The sequence below is a fragment of the Gymnodraco acuticeps genome, unplaced genomic scaffold (genome assembly GCF_902827175.1).
Source record: "Gymnodraco acuticeps unplaced genomic scaffold, fGymAcu1.1, whole genome shotgun sequence".
Taxonomy (NCBI): domain Eukaryota; kingdom Metazoa; phylum Chordata; class Actinopteri; order Perciformes; family Bathydraconidae; genus Gymnodraco; species Gymnodraco acuticeps.
Window position 1 is genome coordinate 3,370,981 of NW_022990501.1, and position 22,998 is coordinate 3,393,978.

The 22,998-nt window shown below is 43.8% G+C and overlaps 1 protein-coding gene across 1 annotated transcript; it reads left to right on the forward strand.

Moving 5' to 3' along the window:
- The first annotated feature begins 17,265 nt into the window (after positions 1-17,265).
- LOC117552900 lies at positions 17,266-20,300 on the forward strand. The gene is made up of 2 exons (XM_034226580.1): positions 17,266-17,453; positions 18,589-20,300. Exon 2 carries the CDS (start codon positions 18,597-18,599, stop codon positions 19,395-19,397), a length of 801 nt encoding a protein of 266 aa, XP_034082471.1. The 5' UTR covers positions 17,266-17,453; positions 18,589-18,596; the 3' UTR covers positions 19,398-20,300.
- The last annotated feature ends 2,698 nt before the right edge of the window (positions 20,301-22,998 follow it).

Below are 22,998 nucleotides of genomic sequence, written 5' to 3' on the forward strand. Positions count from 1 at the left end.
GTTGGAAAAAGCCGACAGGGGACTTGACATAACGTCAACATAGGCCGACCTGGGAGTGAGGATGTGTTGGTTTTTGAGGAGCTTTTTGATTACAGATTTGAAAACATCGTTGCTTGCTTTAAAAGTAGCACAATTCATTATGTCAAACCTTGGAAAGTATCTAGATATCCCTGCCCTAATGCAAAAGTAACTGGCAACTGAATATGTGTCGCCGTTTGATGTCTATGTCTGGACCGCTGCGTAAAAAGGAGAGTTTCTGCCCCATTACTTATTACTTCTATAAGAATAAAACACGGAGGACGGAGATCTCTTTTTCTCCCCCTCTTCTGACAGCCCAGCAGCTGATCTCCTGATTCCTGCTAGCTCGTCAAGCAGAGCAGTTCATGCGATAACCTCTCTGTTATTAATGGCTAATAAAGATTGGAACTCTGTTCTTAATACACCGCCTCCGACTCCCTTTTCCTGGCACTACACTGGTGACCTTGACTTTTCCGAGAAAGTTTCCGGGAAATTAACGAGCATGGCTGAACGCGATGTGTTCGTAAAGCTGCCGGAATTCTGGGAGCACGCCGCGGAGGCATGGTTCGCACATGTGGAGGCACACTTCGCCTGCCGACAGGTCCGTGATGGGGACCTGAAATACTACCATGTGGTAGCAGCGCTGGGCAGCTCTGCGTCGTCCAGGTTGGTGGGATTCATCGCAGCCCCCCCACATCATGGCAAATATGAGGCGATTAAGGCCCTTCTCCTTAAGACATTTAGCTTATCTGCTAAGGAGAGGGCCCGCCAGATACTTGACATTCAAGGCCTAGGAGACAGCAAGCCATCCCAGCTAATGGAGAAAATGCTAAATCTGCTAGGGGGGGAAGATCCCCGGATTTTATTCCCGGAGATTTTCCTGCGTCACTTGCCTCCCCGGGTACAGACGGCGTTGGCCAACACGCCTGTCACGGAGCCCCGTGCTTTGGCTGAGGAAGCGGATCGTTTTTTCCGGTGCAGCCCGGAGACGTTAGCCGCGACGCTCAGCGGCCCACCTGCAGTCAAGAAAGCGTGGCGGAGGCCGGACACGGCTGTGGCGAGCCGGCGTGGAGACGCCGGAGAGTGCGTTTACCACGCACGTTTCGGGACAAGGGCGAAGAGATGCATCGCTCCGTGCAGCTACAAACCCCCGGGAAACGGAGGGGCCGGCGCTCAGTAGTGGCTCTGAGCGTCAGCGGCACGTGCAGGCTCCTCTTCGTCAGCGACAGCGTTTCGGGGAGCCTGTTTCTGTGTGACACGTGGGGGGCACGGACCGCGATTGACGACGGCTAACGGCGGTCCCATTCGCACGTACGGCGTGAGGCCTATGTGTCTGTGCATCGGAGGACAGCGTTTCAGCTGGGATTTCGTGACAGCGGACATTTATTTTCCCCTCCTCAGAGCGGATTTTTTGTGTGCTCATGGACTCTTAGTGGACGTTAAGAATAGGCGTTTGGTTGATGCCTTAACGTTTTCTTCCCTCGTGTGCACACTTGGCAGCGCAGCGTACGACGGGCTGTCAGGCTCGCTGTCAGGGGCAGACACGTTTCTCAGACTGTTGGCCGAGTTTCCAGACCTGTCGCTACCCACCTTCTCTGCGCTTACCACTAAGCATGGCGTGGAACACCACGTCACTACCGGGGGGCCTCCTGTCTACGCCAGGGCCCGGCAGTTGAACCCTTCTAAGCTGGCTGTAGCGAGGGCGGAGTTCGCAACCATGGAGCGCCTGGGCATTGTCCGCCGCTCCGACAGTCCTTGGGCTTCCCCCCTGCACGTCATTCCCAAACCGAACGGCGGGGATTACCGCCGACTCAACGACGCCACTACGCCTGACCGCTATCCGGTGCCGCACATTCAGGACTTTTCGGCGCATCTGGCCGGTACGGGGGTGTTTTCCAAGGTGGACCTGGTGCATGGATACCACCAGGTGCCCATGCACCCCCTGGACATTCCCAAGACAGCAGTGATAACGGCTTTTGGACTTTTTGAGTTCCTGCGGATGCCTTTTGGACTCAAGAATGCCGCTCAGATGTTCCAGCGCCTGATGGATTCGGTGCTGCGGGACCTGCCGTTTGTGTCTACCTCGACGACAGGAGCAGTGCAGGAGCACCTGTCCCACCTCCGAGCCCTTTTCACACAGCTCAACGAACACGGATTAATCATCAATCCTGCAAAGTGCCAGTTCGGGGTGTCGGACATCGATTTCCTGGGGCACCGCGTCACCAAGGGCGGTGCGACACCTCTGCCAGCGAAGGTGGAGTCTGTTGCGGCTTTTCCTCGCCCGCTCACAGCCCGGTCGCTCCGTGAGTTTCTGGGGATGGTGACTTTCTACCACCGTTTCATCGCCCGGGCCGCACACATCATGCGGCCGCTGTATTAAGCGTTGAAAGGCAAGACCCCCGTCCAGGAGATCGACTGGACAGCAGAGGCGGACGGCGCTTTTGCTGAGGTCAAGACCGCGTTGGCTCAGGCGGCTTTGCTGGCACACCCATCATCTACGGCTCCCATCTCCATCACCACGGACGCGTCGGACTACGCGGTCGGCGCAGTGCACGAGCAGTGGGTGGAGGGCGCTTGGCAGCCGCTCGCCTTTTTCAGCCGCCAGCTGACGCCTAGAGAACGCAAATACAGCGCCTTTGACCGGGAGCTCCTCTGACTTTATTTGACCGTGCGGCACTTCCGTTTCATGCTGGAAGGCCGTGAATTTACGGCGTTTGTCGACCACAAGCCGCTCACCTTCGCCATGTCAAAAGTGGCGGAGCCTTGGTCGGCACGTCAGCAGCGGCAGCTGTCCTACATATCGGAGTTCACTACGGACATTAAGCACGTGGCTGGCAAGTCGAACCTGGTTGCTGATTGCCTCTCCAGGGTCGTCATCGGTGCCGTCCAGTTGGGCCTGGACTATACTCGCATGGCGGCGGACCAGGTCACAGATCCCGGCGTCCAGGCTCTGAAGGTGGAGAGCGCGGGGCTGCGCTTGGTGGACGTGGTGTTCGGCAACGCGGGCATTACTCTCCTGTGTGACGTTGCTACGGGCCTGGCGCGGCCTGTCGTCCCTGCAAGCTGGAGGCGTCCTGTGTTCCAGGCTGTGCACGGCCTGTCACACCCCGGCGTTAAACCTTCGGTGCGTTTGGTAGCGGCGAAGTTCATTTGGCAAGGACTGAAAAGGGACGAGAGGACTTGGGCCAGGGAGTGAGTGGCTTATCAACGCGCTAAGGTGCACCACCACACGAAGGCCCCGTTGGAGCGTTTCCTGGTGCCTGAGAGGAGGTTTGATCACGTCAACATTGGTCCGTTGCCTTCCTCTCAGGGGTTTTCCTACCTCCTCACCATGGTGGACAGAACGACCCGTTGGCCGGAGGCGGTTCCGCTCGTTTCGACATCAGCCGCAGACGTTGCCCGGGCCTTTATTGCAACGTGGGTGTGTCGTTTTGGCACCCCGTCAGACATTTCCTCAGACAGGGGCTCTCAGTTCACGTCCGAGCTCTGGAACGCTGTGGCAGGCGGTTTGGGGGTTAAGCTGCATAGGACTACCGCTTACCACCCTCAGGCCTCTGCGAGCGCTTTCATCGCTCCATGAAGGCGGCCCTCAAGGCCGGCCTTACGGACGGTAACTGGGTCGACAAGCTGCCCTGGGTGATGCTGGGCCTGAGGACCGCACCTAAGGAAGATCTGCAGTGTTCTACAGCGGAGATGGTCTACGGTCAGCCGCTGAGAGTTCCGGGAGATTTCCTCCCAAATGCATCAGCTCCCTGGTCTGCCACGGCCCAGCGAGTTTTTCTTCATGACGCGGCGGAGGCTTTCGCTCCAGTCCCGACTACTCAGCACGGTGCGCCAGGGTCTCAAGTTCCCGCGGAGCTACGCTCGGCTGGGCACGTCTTCATTCGTCACGACGCACACAGAGGCCCCCTGCAGCCCCCTTACGATGGACATTTCCGGGTTTTGGAACACGGTGAAAAACACCTGGTGATTGACATGGGCGGTAAGGCTGAGCACGTCTCGGTTGACCGGGTGAAGGCTGCTCACTTGGACGTGGACCGGCCGGTGGTGCTGGCTCGGCCGCCGAGACGGGGCCGACCCCCGGCTTTGATTCCTGTCAGGGAGTGTGGACCTGTTGTTCCGGTCCCTCCTCTGTCAGGGGCCGCACGGGCGGAGGTCGCTGTACCGACTCCGGTGCGCAGGTCTCGTGGGGGCAGGCGGATTGTTCCTCCCCGCCATACGGATTTAGTTTACATGTGAATTCTGGGGGGGTTTGTGTGGTGACACATTATTGGACATAATTCACCTCTCGTATTGTGTTGCCACACGGACCCTTTAGTGGGAACACCTGTAGCGTTAGCTTCCATTCCTGCTAGCTCGTCAAGCAGAGCAGTTCATGCGATAACCTCTCTGTTATTAATGGCTAATAAAGATTGGAACTCTGTTCTTAATACACCGCCTCCGACTCCCTTTTCCTGGCACTACAGGACTAACGTTTATAATAAATACATTTGTATTGATTTTAAGATATTTTCATAGTTCATACAATCATACGTATTGGGATCATTTGTATAAATGTGGACCGGAGGGAGAGGGTGACGAGCATAAGTTTCACTTTCCTTTTTTATTTCAATTCCAACTTTGGTCCTGAAGAATATGTTTCTCTGTTGTCCACGTTCATAAAGCATAAAGCAACAGCATCAGAGCACGGTGCAGAGTCTCTAGATGAGTTTACAGTAGTCCCTCCTTCTTATTAAACATCCATGTTGTAGTCCGCTGTATAGAAAACTGTAGTTTCCATAGTTTCCCCACAGCAGCAGACGCACACAATGACGTCCGCTGGCGCATCATAAACACGTCGGATAGTGAAAGTGCATTCGGATTCTCTAAAGTACCGCAGTCTCTTCTCCTAAGTCCTTTTGAATTCTCCTATCCACTATCCCTTAACCCCGTGACGTTTCACTCAGAGGTCAAGGAATAGGAGATAGGGTTAGAATTTAGGAGCTAATTTTTGGATTATCGGAACGCAACCCCGGACTCCAGTCAGCACCAAGCCCCCAGGAAGTGCGCCGGAGTCTGATGAGAATATTCGTTGTGGCCAAACGGCGGTACTACACTTCCTTTAGGTTGCTGGGCCCGGAAACACTTTTTCTCATTGACTTACATGGGGAAAGAGTGGTCTGTAACTCGTTGGATATTTTTTTTTAAACTAAATAAACAACCCAGTATGAATACTTGTATAGCCCTTATTAAAAACATTCGTTCCTCAAGTTGTAAAAATGTGCTAATAACGTTATTCTGAGAGTTATTTCCCTCTGCATTATGAACGCGCATCTAACCCACGGGACCGCGCCGCCCGGCACGTTCATGTTACGTGTTCAGCACAACATGCGTTTATCTTTACCCATGGATGCACAATAAGAACGGACCCATATCGCCTTACTGCCAGCCCACGGAGCTGTAATAATGGATATATTGCACATGTTTGCTGTAATTCATCATTTGTAAAATATTATACTACATGGGCTGTATGATTAAATCTTGTACCGTAAATGTTGTATTAAATAAAGTTAATATTACCGACGTTAGATTAACGTCCCTGTAGCTTATTATTGCATTAAGAAGCTTATTGCACTGTGTATTCTTTCACACACACATACGGGTATTGGGCCGAGGGCGACACCGTACTTCCGGTATCCGCCATTTCACATGAGGTGCAAGCAGAATATCATAGTCAACTCTAAAATACCACATATATGCATTGGCATGATAATATTATTGTGACAAGTGGGGTATTCACCTGGTGTTTCCAGAAGATAGACGTAGATGCTGCCAAAATCGACCGAAGGCCACTTTCGAGGGTCGTTTTGCATACATCTGCAGGCAGTCTGTAAGGGCAATTCGACAACCCACACAGCTCTAGTTTACGCTGGTAACGACCTAGAGCACACCCCTCAAGTCCAGAGATGTAATCCGAATACATGCAGCGATTTCTTCGGTCGTTAATTCAGAAAAAAAACCTAGTGCGCTCTGCCTGGCTACGTTAGCTAGCTGTTTATATTAGCACCTCCAGGATATTTGCAACGCCAGGAAAATGGCGTATTTATATATATATATGGCGCGCGTTGCATTGTGGGTAGCTCGTGACGTCACTGTGTGTGAAAGAATATATATATACAGTGCAATAATTATTTCATGCTAAATGAAGCTCTGTTGGATATCACTAGATCCTGTTACAGCGTAATATAAGTACATAACGATTGATGTGCACATTAGCATAATTACTATCTAGCCGCTAGCTGCTAACTGCCGCCTCGTTAATATCAAATCCATCATAATAACAAATCATTACCATGCTGTCATGAAGGCACGGTGCTGTTACGTGTACGCAAATTGACGTGCTTGATGTGAACGAGCATTTTGGTTAAAGCTGCGCATGCGCTATGAGCGCACATACGGGTACTTCTCAGGCATGCCGGGTAATCTGTGACGTTTCACTCTCTCAAAAGTTGGGCCATTTTATCATCATGCGCTAATGAGCAACTCTCATAGGAATGAATGAGGCCCCGCCTCCCACGCTGTATCCAGTTCTTATTATACATCCATGGTCAGCACCAGTGGCGTAGCCACCATAGGGCCATGGTGGGCTCAGTTTAGACCCAGTTTACTCATTGGCCCAGTTTACTCATTGACTCAGAAAGCTTCGGTGTAATTTTTGTATTATTATTATAAAAAATGTATTCATCACCCATTGAGAATATCCAAGCATTCAAAGTGAAATTCAAGTGAACAAATATCGAGTTGAATTAATGTTGTATGTGTTTTATCCTCTGAACCGAACTAATTTACGGTAACAACTGGTTGTTGGTTCCGGCGCGCGCCATAGTAACGTGAGAGAGGCAGAGAGCTGCCTGCAAATTATGGCTTTTTAAAAGCAAGACTCCAAGAAGAGCCCCCACTGCCCATATCTAGCAGCGATCCAGGGCCAGGCTCTCCGACTGGTCCGGAGACTGTTACAGCCGCTTGATCCACGGCGCTAGCAGTGCTCCCTCCCGCTCTCGGTCGTCAGCATGAAGCAGGTGTAGGCCTACCCGCTGGTCTGTCTGCAATTGATGAACCGCCTTCACAGCCACAATTCAAGAAGTTCCCTTACACTCTAAATCATGGGAAAGCAAAGTGCTTCTCATCGAGGTGGTATGGAGATTTTCCCTGGGTGGAATACAGCGCAAGTAGAGTCGCGCTTTTCTGCAAAATGTGCAGACATTTCCCCAGCCCAGCTCACTTCTTCTTCTTCTGCCGAAGTCTCCGGCCGGAAGTCCCCGGAGTTGGAGACTGGCACATATTAGTAGACTGAAGCCTTCCGAGTAAATCGCCAGAACCCCGACACCTCCTCATCACTCCACCGCTCCCATATTTTTTTTTGTGTTGCCATAAGTTAGTCTCTCTCCGTTGGTGTCCGGAACTAGAACTTAGTTCATGAGAACCTTTTCACCCCCTTTTCAGTCCCTGCTAGAGAGCAGGTACTTTCATGGGAGAAAAAGGTTCCCATTTCTGATTGGCTGGGCGGATTGCAAACCACGCCCCGTAAAACTCCAAAAACGTTTTGTGAAGCCGCCATTTTATTTTCCTTGCATTAGCATTATTAGCATTAGCCCAGCGCACAAAAGGAGAGAGACTTATGGCAACACAAAAGAAAAAGGGGGTAAAAGTTCTCATGAACTAAGCTCTCTTTTTGGTGTGAACGGAAAATCCCAGGAACTATCGGAACTAAACGGGAAAAGTACTCCGGTGTGAAAGCGCCTATTGGGGATCTAACAGATTTGACCTGAACTGTTCAGATTATTTTTGTGGGACTGTTTGCTTTGTGTTGATGCTATTAATTCCCAGTAAATAAACACATAATTCCCCATATTCACTTTGTTTGAGTGGCAGGAGAGAACCAGGAAGAACTAACGTTGTGTTACTGAGCAGCAGTACAAAATTACCTCAAGGATCATTTTGTTTGAGTACTATCTCGTTGTCAACAAAAAGCAATTGCTGTAAACAACAATAGTGGAGGGAAAATGGCTTGACATTTGGTGAAGAGCTTGTTTAGGACTCAAAAATCAACGTTGAGAATTCAGCTTTCCTGCTTTGGTACTTGACTTGCAAATTGACTTGAGATTTAACATAATACTTGACTGGGGACTTGCCTGCCTTGGGTTTTGACTTGGGACTGACTTTGGATTTGTTGGGACTTGACTTGCTTCTTGACTTGGTACTTGATGTGGGACCTGACTTCAGATTTGATTGAATCTTGACTTACTACTTGACTTGGTATTTTAATCAGAATTTGACTTAGAACTTGACTTTGGATCTGATCCGCTTGACTTGCTCTTGATTTGCTAAATGATGCATACATTTCATTCCTTGAGTTGGGGCTCAATTTGACTTTGACTTGGGACCTAGGGCCTCATTTATAAAGGGATATACGCTAAAAAAATCTCAAAAAATGGCGTACCCCAGTTTCTATGCAATGTTTGCGATTTATAAAATACCAACTTGACGGGAAAATGTGCGGTCCTCCACGCAAACTCTAAAGGCCCTGTCACACTGTACCGAAATTGACACCCGATGGACACACGATAAAGGAAATGTTCAAATTCGGCTGTGATCGTAGCAACATCGGGCCATTCGTGAGGGCATCTTAAGCCATCGTATGATCGCCGGTGGAGTTTCTCAGGCTCCGGCAGCAACTTCGTGAGCGGCAACTTCGTAAGGCACTCGTGAGGGCATCTTGTCAAATCGTGTCATCTTCGTGTTATCATCGGTGCATTCACCCTCACTCTGATCGGGGCAAATGCCCGATGGCACCGATGATAACAAGATGCCCTCACGATGGCCTTACGAAGGGCAAAATTGACACACGAATTCAACACGAAAATGAACCTTCGCAAGGTCCTTCGGCAATTTTTTGGCATGCCAAAGATTTTGCCACCGCTCACGAAGTTGCTGCCGGAGCCTGAGAAACTCCACCGGCGGTCATACGAAGGCTTAAGATGCCCTCACGAATGGCCCGATGTTGCTACGATCACAGCCGAATTTGAACATTTCCTTTATCGTGTGTCCATCGGGTTGTTTTATTGCACAACAAAATCATGTAAATATATTATGTAAATAACCCAATTTGTGTTCTGTGAAACTAAAAAGGATATAATATATTATTTTGAAGGACAGTTGACAGGAAGTTGTTGTTGTTATGGAAACAACATTACGGAGAAAACGTAATATTTTCTACATATAACGACGGATAAAGTAAAGAACAAAGTCTGAAGATATCAGTACAGTATCATAGTACTGTAACATAATTGTTTTTGGTACTTTCATTGCAGTTGTATGTCTTAAATGTAATGTAAATGTTGCCTTCGTGTGTGGTTCGGGGCCATCATCGTGCGAAATTCACAATTCCATATTCGTGTGTCCATCGGGTGTCAATTTCGGGACAGTGTGACAGGGCCTTAACCCATGCGTACGCACTAAGCACAAAAACGGGAGAGACGAGAAACTGCGACACCGTTGGCAGAAGGAAGAATGGAGAGAAATATGTGGAAATAATACCATAAATAAAATGTTACCTCTCATTTATCATATATGAAGAATTCATTTTCAAACATTGATTAAAGCCAATCTTAAAATGATTAAACAAACGCCTGTTTGAGACTCCTCAGTGCACACAAAAACATAACTTGGAGAAATAAATAAATACCGATATGTTATTTAAAACCACCTCGAATATGTTGTGTTAATGTGAAATGTTTTCTCATAAATTATGCGGTAAGCAGGAGGACAGAATTACGTCTAAACTGACGCCGTTTTGCATTTCTATAGGTTGTAGATACGAGCATGGTTTTATATAGCCTACTATCACGTTTAATCGTGTTTTATGCCGTTTGCCAAGACTTGATAAGTCGCTCGTAAAATACAGGAGGTATGGAAACTAAGAACACCATATGTGGTCAATTGTACAGCTAATATAACACAACACATTAGTTGTATTTCCTTTAACTGGTGGATTATGGATATATAGTTGCTGATCGAAAGCTGGAACACAAACCACCAAATACAAACAAATAATTCAGATCCAGTCGTCATGACTCCACTCCGGAGGGATTCCCCGATCATTTCTTACAGTTTCTCATCAAGGGGGTGTCTCCTGTCTCCGGTGCAAACACACTGCCTGAGGAAGGCTATGTGTATTTATTTTGTCATTAACCTTTTTTGGACCACTTATTTATTTATTTTGGTGACGATCTGAAATATGGTTCAAACTGCATCCTCCAAACAATATAATTTATCTCCACCTCCCCAAAATAACCAAAATCTGACACGGTGTGAGATGTATTTTTTAGCTGTTCTGTCGTCATTTCCTGCGATCTTTTTCATAAAGTCAGTCAGAATGAATGAATGGGCGTTTCTTTGACTATTTATAGGCAAATATGGGCGTTACGTGAAGCCCGCAAAAGCTGCACCGCATTTCAAGTCGATTGTGATTTATAAAGGGAAACCGGCGTAGGAAGTGCTGTACGCACTTTCCTCGCCGGTATGCAATGTTTTGTGAATCGGAAAATGTTGGAACATTTCTGTACCTATTTTTTGGATTTCTACTACGTAATTCTACTACATGAATCCTACGCACGGCGTTATAAATGAGGCCCCTGAACTTGAATTGACTCAGGTCTTTACTGAGGATTTAATTGGTACCTGACTTGGGACTTGTCTGCCTCGGAACTTGACATGGTACTTCCATGTCGTGACATGCCTGCCTTGACTTTGGTCGTGAATTGCTTTTTGATTGGGACTAGACTTGTGACATGACTTAATACTTGACCCGGTTGCCTGCCTTGGGTCTTGACTTTGGACAACACTTTGTATTTGATTGTACCTTGACGTGATACTTATATAGTTATATATAATCATAATTTGACCTCGGACTTAACTTTGGATTTGATTGGGACTTGACTTGCTCTTGATTTGCTAAATGACGCGTCAATTACCTGCCTTGGCTTAGGTTTGATTGGAACTTGACTTGGGACCAGGGGCCTCATTTATAAAGCGATATACGCTTAAAAAATGGCGTACGCCAGTTTCTACGCAATGTTTGCGATTTATAAAATACTAACTTGATGGGAAAATGTGCGGTCCTCCACGCAAACTCTAACCCATGCGTACGCACTAAGCACAAAAACGGGAGAGACGAGAAACTGCGACACCGTTGGCAGAAGGAAGAATGGAGAGAAATATGTGGAAATAATACCATAAATAAAATGTTACCTCTCATTTATCATATATGAAGAATACATTTTCAAACATTGATTAAAGCCAATCTTAAAATGATTAAACAAACGCCTGTTTGAGACTCCTCAGTGCACACAAACACATAACTTGGAGAAATAAATAAATACGGATATGTTATTGAAAACCATCTCGAATATGTTGTGTTAATGTTATGAAATGTTTTCTCATAAATGATGCGGTAATCAGGAGGACAGCATTACTTTAAACTGACGCCGTGTTGCATTTCTATAGGTTGTAGATACGAGCATGGTTTTATATACTATCATGTTTAATCGTGTTTTATGCCGTTTGCCAAGACTTGATAAGTCGCTCGTAAAACACAGGAGGTATGGAAGCTAAGAACACCATATGTGGTAAATTGTACAGCTATTATCACACAACACATTAGTTGTATTTCCTTTAACTGGTGGATATAGGGTTGTTGCGGGGGGGGGGGGGGGGGGGGGTTGAGACAGCTGGAACACAAACCACCAAATACAAAAACGTAATTCAGATCCAGTCGTCATGACTCCACTCCGGAGGGATTCCCCGATCACTTCTTACAGTCTCTCATCAAGGCATCAAGGGGGGGTCTCCTGTCCCCGGTACAAACACACTGCCTGTGGAAGGCTATGTGTATTGTTTTTGTCATTAACCTTTTTCGGGCAATTTATTTATTTATTTTGGTGACGATCCGACCTCCATGCTGTTACTCTGGTTCAAACTGCATCCACCAAACAATATGATTTATCTCCACCTCCCCAACATAACCCACATCTGACACGACGTGAGATGTCTTTTTTAGCTGTTCTGTCGTAATTTCCTGCGATCTTCTTCATAAAGTCAGTCAGAATGAATGAATGAATGGGCGTTTATTTGACTATTTATAGGCAAATATGGGCGTTACGTGAAGCCCGCAAAAGCTGCACCGCATTTCGAGTCGGTTGTGATTTATAAAGGGAAACCGGCGTAGGAAGTGCCATATGCACTTTCCTTGCCGGTACGCAATGTTTGGTGAATCGGGAAGTGGCGGAAAATGTATGAACCTATTTTTCGGTTTTCTACTACGTAGGCAACCTTCCCACGTGAATCCTACGCACGGCGTTATACATGAGGCCCCTGACCTGTAATTGACTTGGGTCTTTAGTCTTGACTCCGGATTTGTTTGGAACTTGACTTGTTACTTGAATTAGGTACTTGACTTTGTACTTGACTTGGGACTTGACTTGGTACTTGACTTGGGACTTGATTTGGGTTTTGCCTGCCTCTGAACTTGACATTGATTGGGACTTGACTTGTGACATGATTTTGGACCTGATTTGGGACTTACCTTTGGATTTGATTGGTACTTGACTTGGGATTTGATTATGTTTTGAGACTTACTTAAGACCTGTTGAACAGTGACTTTGTCCCACCGCTGAATGGTTTGAAACTGACATGCCAGTATGGTTAAGTCTGCTTGTGTCTGCATTGTCCAAATCTGGCTTGGACATTTAATTGATACACATTTATCTATAGTTGTAATATATAGCAGAAGAGTATGGACTGTTGGCCAGGACATTGCTTTGTTTGTAGCCTTTATTTAACCAGGTGAAAGCCCCTTGAGATCAAAAGATCTCTTTTTCAAGGGTGACCTGCAGAATATGATATACCTGCTTTGATATACTTCATAAATAAACTGTATGCCAGCATGTTTTTTTCCACATTTGTGTTTACGCAGCTTTTTTGAACTATCAAAAGTTTATAATGTATATATATAGAAATTGTATTTATTGGGATAAACCCCTTGAGATGCACCATCTCGTTTTCAAGGGGGTCCCGATGTAGAGCCTTGGGAGCTGTCAGTGAAAATATAAATACTGCCTGAATTCAGTCCTTGAAACCTGTTATCAGGAAGGATGTTTTTAAAGTGTAGCTTTGACTAGTAAAAGTGATGGATTCATTTCTGCACACTTGCATCAATCCGACAGAGAAGAAAGGACCTTGTCTTGTGGCTGACGATGCAATGCACCCAAAAGCTCTTTGGGGGGTCACATGGCCAGCATTTGGTGTGGGGAAACCTTTTCCTTTACTGAGAGGCCACACAGAGAATTTCCTTTTCTTTCCAGCAAAGCAATCAAAGCAAAGGACAAGTATTAATTTGTTAATGTTATATGCTGTTAAGTAATTCTGGACCTGATGATTAACCAGTTAGTGATTGATTTGTGCAGAACCAATTCATGTTTTCTCTCAAACTCCAGCGCATTTTTAAACATGGTGGAAATAATCCCTTGGACTTCTTTTCCCTTTATTTACATGTGTTTTAAATGGTTGTATTATAGTTGATGTACCTCTGCAAAGGAGGTTAAGTCTTCAAATTGCTTTGTCTCTCGGAGGGTTTCCGAAAAAAGCACTGGCCAATGTTCATGATACTTGCAGGTAGGGTGTAGAATGAGCCAAGAAATAACCCATTACATTTGGGAACAGAGCCGAATCACAGTCCGGAACATGAACTAAGTTTCACTTTCTTTAACATTGCGAGGTATTGAATTGTAAGATTGCACTATATAAAAGGCAATACAAAAGTTTAAAAAAAACACACATTCAAGGAGGTCTCTTGTGGCAAATAAATAATGGGGAAGACAATTTATGACTACTCTCTGTTGGAATGATCTACTTTTAGCGGCCTTCTAAACCCAGAGTGTTACCGCGAGCCAAACAGTAACTTAGTGGACTGCTGACAGCACTGTGGCCTGAGCTGCCCTGTGCCTCCTCATCCTCAGAATCGATGAAGTGCACAGCCTGTCATAAATTGTTAGAGAATATTGCTGTGCTCCAGACAAGAATACGCGCCCTGAAGAAGTCTGATCTGAACTCAACGACACTCTGCTGGCGAGTTAGTTAATCAGGATTGAACTGGACAAGATTGAAATGGACATCGATCTGTGCGAATGGGATTTCTACCTGCTGGGAGAATACGGTTGTTAAACGTAAGGATAAGACTGTACTACCAGGAAGTCAAAATGTATGGACTTAGTGCTGCCAACTCACGAAAAGAACAGAAAAATCCTTAAATGAGGAATAAAACACGACATGATTCTACATGTGGGGGCCAGTAATGTCTGCAAAGGTCAATCAAATGTGCCAAAATGGGATTTCATTGAGCTGCTTAATTGTCTGGACAACCTGGAGGTTATTTATATTATTGGACCACTGCCAACGGTCAACATGGGATCAACAAGTTCAGCAGACTATGAGGGCTCAGCAGAACTATGCAGTCTGAAAGGGATCAATTATATTGATAACTTCCATCTGGCATCTCTTCAGGCCAGATGGCCTTCACTACCCATCGGAGAAGACTCGCCCTGACACACAGCAGCCTCAATGTGGCGAAGACATGACATCACAGCCTCAGTGTGCTTACAACCAGCTCATGGATCATTTTTCTAGTTCTTCACACAGAGGAGTGGAGGATGCCACGGTCACCTTATGTGACTTACTTTTTAAACACTTGGAGGGAATTGGATCTCATGCTATTTTATTTGTTGATTTTTCCTCTGCTTTTAACACAATTCAACCTCATATTCTAATTGGCAGACTTTTAGAACAATTTGAAATAAGCAATAATCTTATGGGCTGGATTCTTGATTTTTTAACCAATAGGACACAAAGAGTGAGGGTGAATGGGACCTTATCTGATCAAGTCAGCTCCTCCACTGGCTGTGAAGCTGTGTGCAAAAGGGGGCACCAGCGTTTGTACTGTCTTACATGATGATCATGTTTTATCGTGCTTTTATCGAGTCAATTCTGTCTTTTTCACTAATGTCATGGTTTGGTAACCTGACTTTAAAGAGCAGAACCTCTCTGAGTCAGATCGTAAAGTGGTCCAGCAGACTGATGGTGAGCCACAGCTAAACCTGGAGACCCTGTACCTCAGGTAGTTACAGCGGTTATCCAGCTCCATATTAGACGATGACTCCCACCCTCTGCACTCAGAATTCAAGCTTCTTCCTTCGGGCCGGAGGTTACTTGTCCCAAGGAGTAGAACGAAGCGGTATAAAAACAGTTTTATCCCAGCAGCTATTGCACAAATTAACACATCATAGGAGCGTCACACAGATGCCTATTTGTATTTATTTATTTAATTGTGAATTTTTAATGTCCATGTTTGTACTAGTGTTTTCCTTCTTAAAATGTTTTTTTTTAAAAATATTTTGAGATTTGGTTGAGCAGGGTATACTTGTACTTGTACTTTTACTAGTCCTTTATTAGAGATGTGTCTGTTGTTTGTGTTTATTTTTAGTGTCAGGATGGAACCCTTGTCTTTTTCTCTGCAAACAGAATCTACCTACGGGTACAAATAAATAACCTGAACCTGAACCTGAACTTCTTTTCTTCACACTCCCCTGCCTCACCCCCTTTGGAATAGACTTGTAAAAATGAATGTCACTGCCTTATTCTATTTTGGCATATTTTCATCTGATATTGTCATTTTATCTAATTTTATCGACTTCAATTTCTAAACATATTTCTCGATTGCCTTCTGTGTCATTTAAAGCAGTTTGAGTGGCCTTTTTGATGAAAGGAAAGTTGCTATTAAATCACCTCTTCTGTGGTCTTTGTTAATGACAGATGGGACTTTCCATCACCCAGGGAGAGATGTGTGGGGCTTTTGAGATGAAGTCATCTCAGGTCCTTCTAATCTCACTTCCCCTTAAACATATTTGGTCAGATTTCGGCTTTATCAAATTGAATCGGTGTCAAGGGGAGAGACTGAATTAGCACTTAATATTATCTATCTGGGCCCATTTAGAATTTCCTATTGCATTGGAGAAATTGAGAAAATGTGTTTCTCTCTCTTCCCGTAAAACAGGGTAAGCTACTTAGCTTCATTTTTTACTTCAAAATCAGCTTTTTTCAACTTTTCTCTCACAAGCTTATATGTTATTTTTAGTGCTTTTACAAATGTCCAAGAAATAGGAAGGGATTCCAAAACGTATTGGTAAACACCAAAGATGATTTTAAGTGGTGCTTTTGTCTTAGTTGAAAAAAAAATAAGGTTAAGTCAACAGCCCTGCTTAAAAATATATGGAATCTTCATTGCATTTATCAGCATTTCTGGCCACTGCACAAGATAATTGATGAAATGGTCTAAACGGATATTTGTTGTCATTGCCGTGACAACAAAAGTGCAGCAGGTCAACCACAAGGGTTATACACTCGAGGGTCTTCAGTTGAATACCTGCAAAACAGACCTGACTTTAGAAACTGCTGTCTTTTATCTCTCTGGTGTCAAGTGTCAGGATGATGCTAAGACAAGTTACAGGTGCATGTGAACACACGCAGCAGAAATACCCACGAATCGCACCGGATATACAAATGTACATTTACCGCAGAAACAAAAAGGGGAACTTTATTACACTAATACACTTGCAATCGATGCAAATTATTATTATTTATTTTGTGCCAGGAACAGATGTTGAATTGGACCCATTTTACATATCTGAGTCACCTTCATGTGTCATGCTGCAACATTTTCCACTTGCATGTCCTCATAATCTACTGACGTGTCAAAAGGCCTTGCGTTATAGGTGCATGACATTAAATAGGAACTTTAAATAAAGTTTTTGGAAGAAATTGTGGCCAAGACCAAAATAAGTACATGACACTTAAGAAACGGAAGTATAGAAGTTTAATCCTCTTGTCTCAACTAAAATCTGCTGTGGGCCTCTTCACATGACGTAGCTATCCAAGGCAGATGAGATGGCTTGTCATTTAAAAAAAAAGAAGAATATTGTGTCTTTACCACTTGACTACTAAAATGCTATTAACCAGGCTTAAAATAATCTCTGGTCAATGATTCTAGAGCTATTTATCGTAAGTGTGTTGCTCAGTATGCCTCTAACTTTAAATAGTCTGCCACACGACAGATGTTTGCGTGACCAGCTTCAGCCTCGTACAGAACACAAAACCACTTCCTTTTCTTTTTATAGTTCAAATGGAGAAGTAAGCAGAAGACAGACGGATGGTAATGCCATTTATTTGGATTCCCATCATTTGACATAGTTCCTTTACACACCGCTCATCTCTCTTTACTCGCCGTACGTTTTTATTATTTGATTAAACCATATTCTTCTTGGAAATAAATCAAGATCATCAGCAATGTAAGTGCCATTTATTAATACTTTTGTGTTTGAGATATGTAAATTCTGACATCATGCAACAGAGAAAAATAGTATCAACTTAATGTTTAGGCCGGTAAGACTTCTAAGAATAAGGAATATGTTTTAACGTGTTGATAGTGTTTTTGTACGGTTCTGTTCTAAATCCTGATGATAAAATATACTTTTTACACTGTTTTCTACATACAAAATACACAGTATACGGTATAGCAAATACAGTACAGTATGGGCTTAACTGTCACTTTAGCATGAATTTACATCAGTTTTAGGAATTTGCTGTACAATTACAATCATGTCTTCATAATTATGTCCCCAAAACAATGCACCAAATATAGTTTTGAAGAACTTCTGTAAATGAGTAAGTGATGAATCTGAAATGAATCAACTACTTTATTGGAAACTATGGCGAAACATTTCAAACAAAACAAAAAAATGCACTACATTGTGAAAGCTAAATTGCGTTTTTGTTTTAAGTGATGCAGCTGGTTCCAATGTACATGTATATATGTATGTATGTATTTATGTATGAAATTAAACTTATGGATAATATATCATCACACATCACAAATGGTCCATTTCAGAATACTAAATATTACAATGACGAATCATAGGATTGGTATACTTAAATCAGTGGGTAAAAGTTGGGCTATTTATAACATGTACTGCTGGGTAGCGTCATATTATATTTGTGTTAACATATATTAGTTTTTTACAAGGCAACATTTGCCTTCATGATTTAGTATTAAAAACACTGTATAAAGTAGCATCAAATAATCAATATAAGAAAATGAGTGACTGTGGACAATATTAGTTTAATCGCAGAACAAAACGTAAAAGTGTATTTGTGGTGAATCACGAGTATTGTGTTGCAGAAGTGACAAAAAATAGTTCTTTTTTTGCAAGTACGGATATTATCATGTCAGAAAGACCAGACTCACACATCTAATACTTAAGTTAATGTCCATAGTAATAAATGACTCATTTTTATTTGGCTAAAGCTGCCCCATTGATTATAAAGTGAGGTACTGTGTCTGAGCTTCCTGCTAACTGTTCTTCCTGTATCAAATCTGCATTTCAAAACCTATTTTTTTACTAAACAGCTATCTTGTCTTCTCAGATAGCAACATGAAGGGACTGCTCTTCCTGTTGTGCTGCGTAGAACTCCTTGGTTCACTATTGTGCGGTGCTGAAACGATCGCAGGAACTAGTGCTGCTGAAAATCTGACTACTACAGATCCTGCCTCAACTACTCAAGAAGACAATTCAACTGCAGACTCCACTTTACCAACTTTTCAAAAAACATCCCTACCTGATCACACAAGTGAGGCCAACAATCAGTCTGAGTCACCTTCACCAGGCTCCCTGGACTTCAGCAGTCATAGCACTTCAATGCCATCTGGCACACATCGGCCCACCACCATTTATACTACCACCACTTCCACCACCACCCCTATCAATATGTACAGGAAGGAATGCCTTCCATTGTTCATGGTGAGCGGCGGACTGATCATAGCGTGTACCATTCTGCTGGTTTCTACTCTGCTGTTGATATGGAAGGTGTGCCAGCAGAGCAGACACATCAAGGCGCTGAGCAGCAACGCAGACCTGATCAGCACCTCCGAATACTGGATGGGAACCGCCAAGAGGAACAAAAGCGCATCAGAGCTAGAAGCCAAAGAGAACACAGTGTTGATGTCTGACATTGGTCAAACGCAGGAGGAGGTGGGTAATGGTACCACCAAGGAAGAAGGCGGGAAGGTAAAGGAGGATGGACCAAAGGAAGAGAAGAAGAAGGAGGAAACTGCAAAGAGTGAAGTTGCTGAAAAGGCCTCAAAGCCACAAGAAGAAGCCACTGACTCCAAGTCCACCGAGGCCGCATCCGCCTCCAACTGTAAAGGCACTGAGGAACCAAAAGATAAAGTCTAGGGTTAAATGTGTGTTCAATGTGTTTCCTGAGCACCTGCCTTTACTTCCCTATAGCTTTATAATACAGTAAATAAGGGATTCTTTTTTTCAGCAGCATTTGCTTTACAGGAAGTCGATCAACCGCAGCTAGATGTGTCAAACTGTGCACTGAGCATTTCCGCTTAAAAACAATTGGTTGGTACTATACTTCTTTGTTATTAGTGATGTGATTAGTGATTAGTTATATTGAAATGTATCAACGGGATATTTTACCTTAATATTATTGCTTTCAATTAACTGTGTACCATCAAATACTCGTCACCAGTTTCCTTTTCAAAGAAGAATAAGCTGGTAGGTGGATCTTAGACGCCCTTAATCCTTAAAATGATTGAAGAGGGTGAGTTGTATAAACATCAGCACTGTCCCGTTGTAATGAACAGGTACATTAGATAAAGACACCAACTTTTTTTTTGTTCCAACCTGTAAACATGATTATTTCTGCTTTGGCGTTTTGTAATGGTGGTGTATGGAGATTGACTTACTTTCGAGCAAGCGTCAGGTGGCTAATCGTGCAGCTTTTGGCACTGATACATTGTCTTAATTTTTCACCTGAAAGTGGCCCCTTGAATTCTACTTCCAGTTTGTAAAGTGATATTTTGATATAGTTTTGCTGTCATTATTTACTTTTCACTTTTCTATTTACAATACATAACAAATGTTCTTTTTTGGGGATCTTCCTGTGCCATGAAGGCATTTGAATAAAAAGAAAAATAATAGTGGTCGGTAATTATAAGTGGTCATTTTGTAGGTAATTCTTTTTATATAATAATATGTGTCATAGTCAATATGTGTTGTGAAAAACCTTTTGAGATGTACTGTTTTGACATACGCAACAAAAAGGGGAATAAAACCCGTCCAGAGAAACCTCAGTCCTGAATTATTTTACCATGCAGCCACTTCCGATGTTGTGTGTGTTTGAGAGAGAGAAAGAGAGAAAGAAAGGTTTGCTTGATTAGCATGCAGAGAAAGGGCCTCCTCCACACAGTGCCACTCAACTCAGAAAGAACGCTCTCTTCCACCTCAGCCAGAGCTGACAAGGCCATACAAAAAAACTTTTCAAAACCAAATATGCGTTTGTTTCCATCGTCCTGCACAGATATTTGTTCATTTGGTTGCTTGTGACGTCATGATGGATGGGTACTCTTCATTAAAAGTCTGAACAGTGTGTCCCTTCTCAATGCAGCTCCTGCTTCAACCCCATAAAGCAGCGGGAGTATGGGATTAGTTTTGTATCATAAAGATAAAGCAACACTTTCTCAGAATAAAGCAAAACTATGAGTTTAAAAGAAAAAGAAAAAAAAATCAAGCAAAATAAAAAAAAATTCAAAATAAATAAAACTATAAGTTGCAAGGCAAGGCAAGAAAAGTTTATTTATATAGCACCTTGCAACACAAGGCAATTCAAAGTGCTTTACAAAAAACGAAAGACATTAAGAAAATGCCATTTAAAATCAGTCATTAAAAAGAAAAGATAATAAAATAAACATTAAAAGAAAAAATACATGGATAAAAGTTACAGTGCAGTCTAAGATATGAATAGTTCAATTAAAAGCAGCGACAAAAAGAAAAGTCTTCAGCCTGGATTTAAAAGTAGTCAGAGTTGCAGCAGACCTACAGGTTTCTGGGAGTTTGTTCCAGATATTTGGAGCATAATAACTGAACGCTGCTTCTCCATGTTTAGTTCTGACTCTGGGGACAGAAAGCTGACCAGTCCCTGAAGACCTGAGAGATCTGGATGGTTCATAATTTAGCAGGAGGTCATAAATGTATTTTGGGCCTAAACCATTCAAAGCTTTATAAACCAGCAGCAGTATTTTGAAATCTATTCTTTGACACACAGGAAGCCAGTGTAAAGACTTCAGAACAGGAGTGATGTGATCCACGTTCTTAGTGTTAGTGAGGACTCGAGCAGCAGCGTTCTGATTTAGCTGCAGCTTTCTAATAGATTTTTTAGCGAGACCTGTAAAGCAGTGTGCGAACTATACCACGGTCTCCGTGGGAGCCGGGATTTTTTTTTTGTTGCGGGGGGGGGGGGGTAAATGCTGATCCGTGCATTAATAGCAACAGCACAGACATAGGCCTATTCTAAAGAGAAAATCTGTTGCACACGGGGTGGTGCCACAGGTCTACATTGACATGAAACGTCCCGATGGATCATGTTCATGTCAACAGATTTCCCGAGCATGTATGGGCTACGCAAACTTCAATCAACTTGATAATAAATAATCCACGGACCACCAATGTAACGTTTGACTGTTTAATTAAATCAACTTAAAATGACTCAAAAACAGGCTACATTGTTTCACATGGGCTATAGCCTATTATGGCTGTAGCCTACACAGAGCCGAACACACGCGATAAGAGCAGCCAGCGGCACCAACCATGAACAAGAATATTAATATTAATAGTACAGCTATAGCACAACACAACCCTCTCACTGCCTGCAGAGACGCGACGCCACACACACAACACAACGATGCACATAGATCTTCAGCCCCCAAGTTAACGTTAGCTGTCAAGTTAGCGCTATCACTGACGTTAGCTCCCTCCTCTCTCGGTTCTGTTGTAGCAGCAGTCACAACGTACGATGTGCTACCACCAGCTACATTCGGTTGGTCTTCTTGATCAGGTTGTTTGGCCGTCTTTTTAAAGAAATTGCCCAAGGTAAGTTGTTTTTTTCTTTTCGACATGTCAGCAGCAGCAACAATGCCTGGTAAACATGCAGTGCTAACTAAACGAGCTTGTGAGTGAGTGGGTAGTGGGTGGAGCTGCGGGCAGCGTGCAAGCAGGCGACACTTTTTTCATGAATCATAAACTCTAAATATAATTTTATTTCACTTATTTTACACCTTTGAAAAAAAAAAACCATGCCCAAAATAGAATTTATTTGGTCATCATATCAGTATTTTAGAGAGCTCCCCCCAAATTTCACAAACCATGTTCCCAGGGGAGCTCATGTCACCACTAGGGGAGCTATACAGTAGCTCCCCCTGCTCCCCTCCAGTTCGCACCCTGCTGTAAAGACACCATTACAGTAGTCCAGTCTACTGAAGATAAAAGCATGGACAAGTTTTTCCAAATCCTGCTGTGACATTAGTCTTTTAATCCTAGATATATTCTTTAGGTGATAGTAGGCTGATTTAGTAACTGTTTTAATGTGACCGTTGAAACTCAGGTCAGAGTCCATGACTACACCTAGATTTCTGGCTTTATCTGTTGTTTTGAACATTGCAGACTGAAGCTCAGCGCTAACTTTTATACGTTCTGCCTTGGCTCCAAAAACCATTACCTCAGTTTTATCTTTGTTTAATTGGAGAAAGTTCTGACACATCCAGTCATTAATTTGTTCAATGCACTTACTCAGTGTTTCAATTGGAGCATAGTCTCCTGGTGAAATTGTTATGTAAATGTATGTGTCATCCGCATAGCTATGGTCACTTATTTTGTTGTTTTTCATTATCTGAGCCAGTGGTAGCAAGTAGATGTTAAAGAGAAGATGCCCCAAGATGGAGCCTTGAGGTACCCCACATGTCATATTTGTCAACTCAGATGTGTATTTACC

Excerpts from the sequence above, each read along its gene's own strand:
- LOC117552900 (XM_034226580.1), top strand. The coding sequence starts at position 18,597 with ATGAAGGGACTGCTCTTCCTGTTGTGCTGCGTAGAACTCCTTGGTTCA.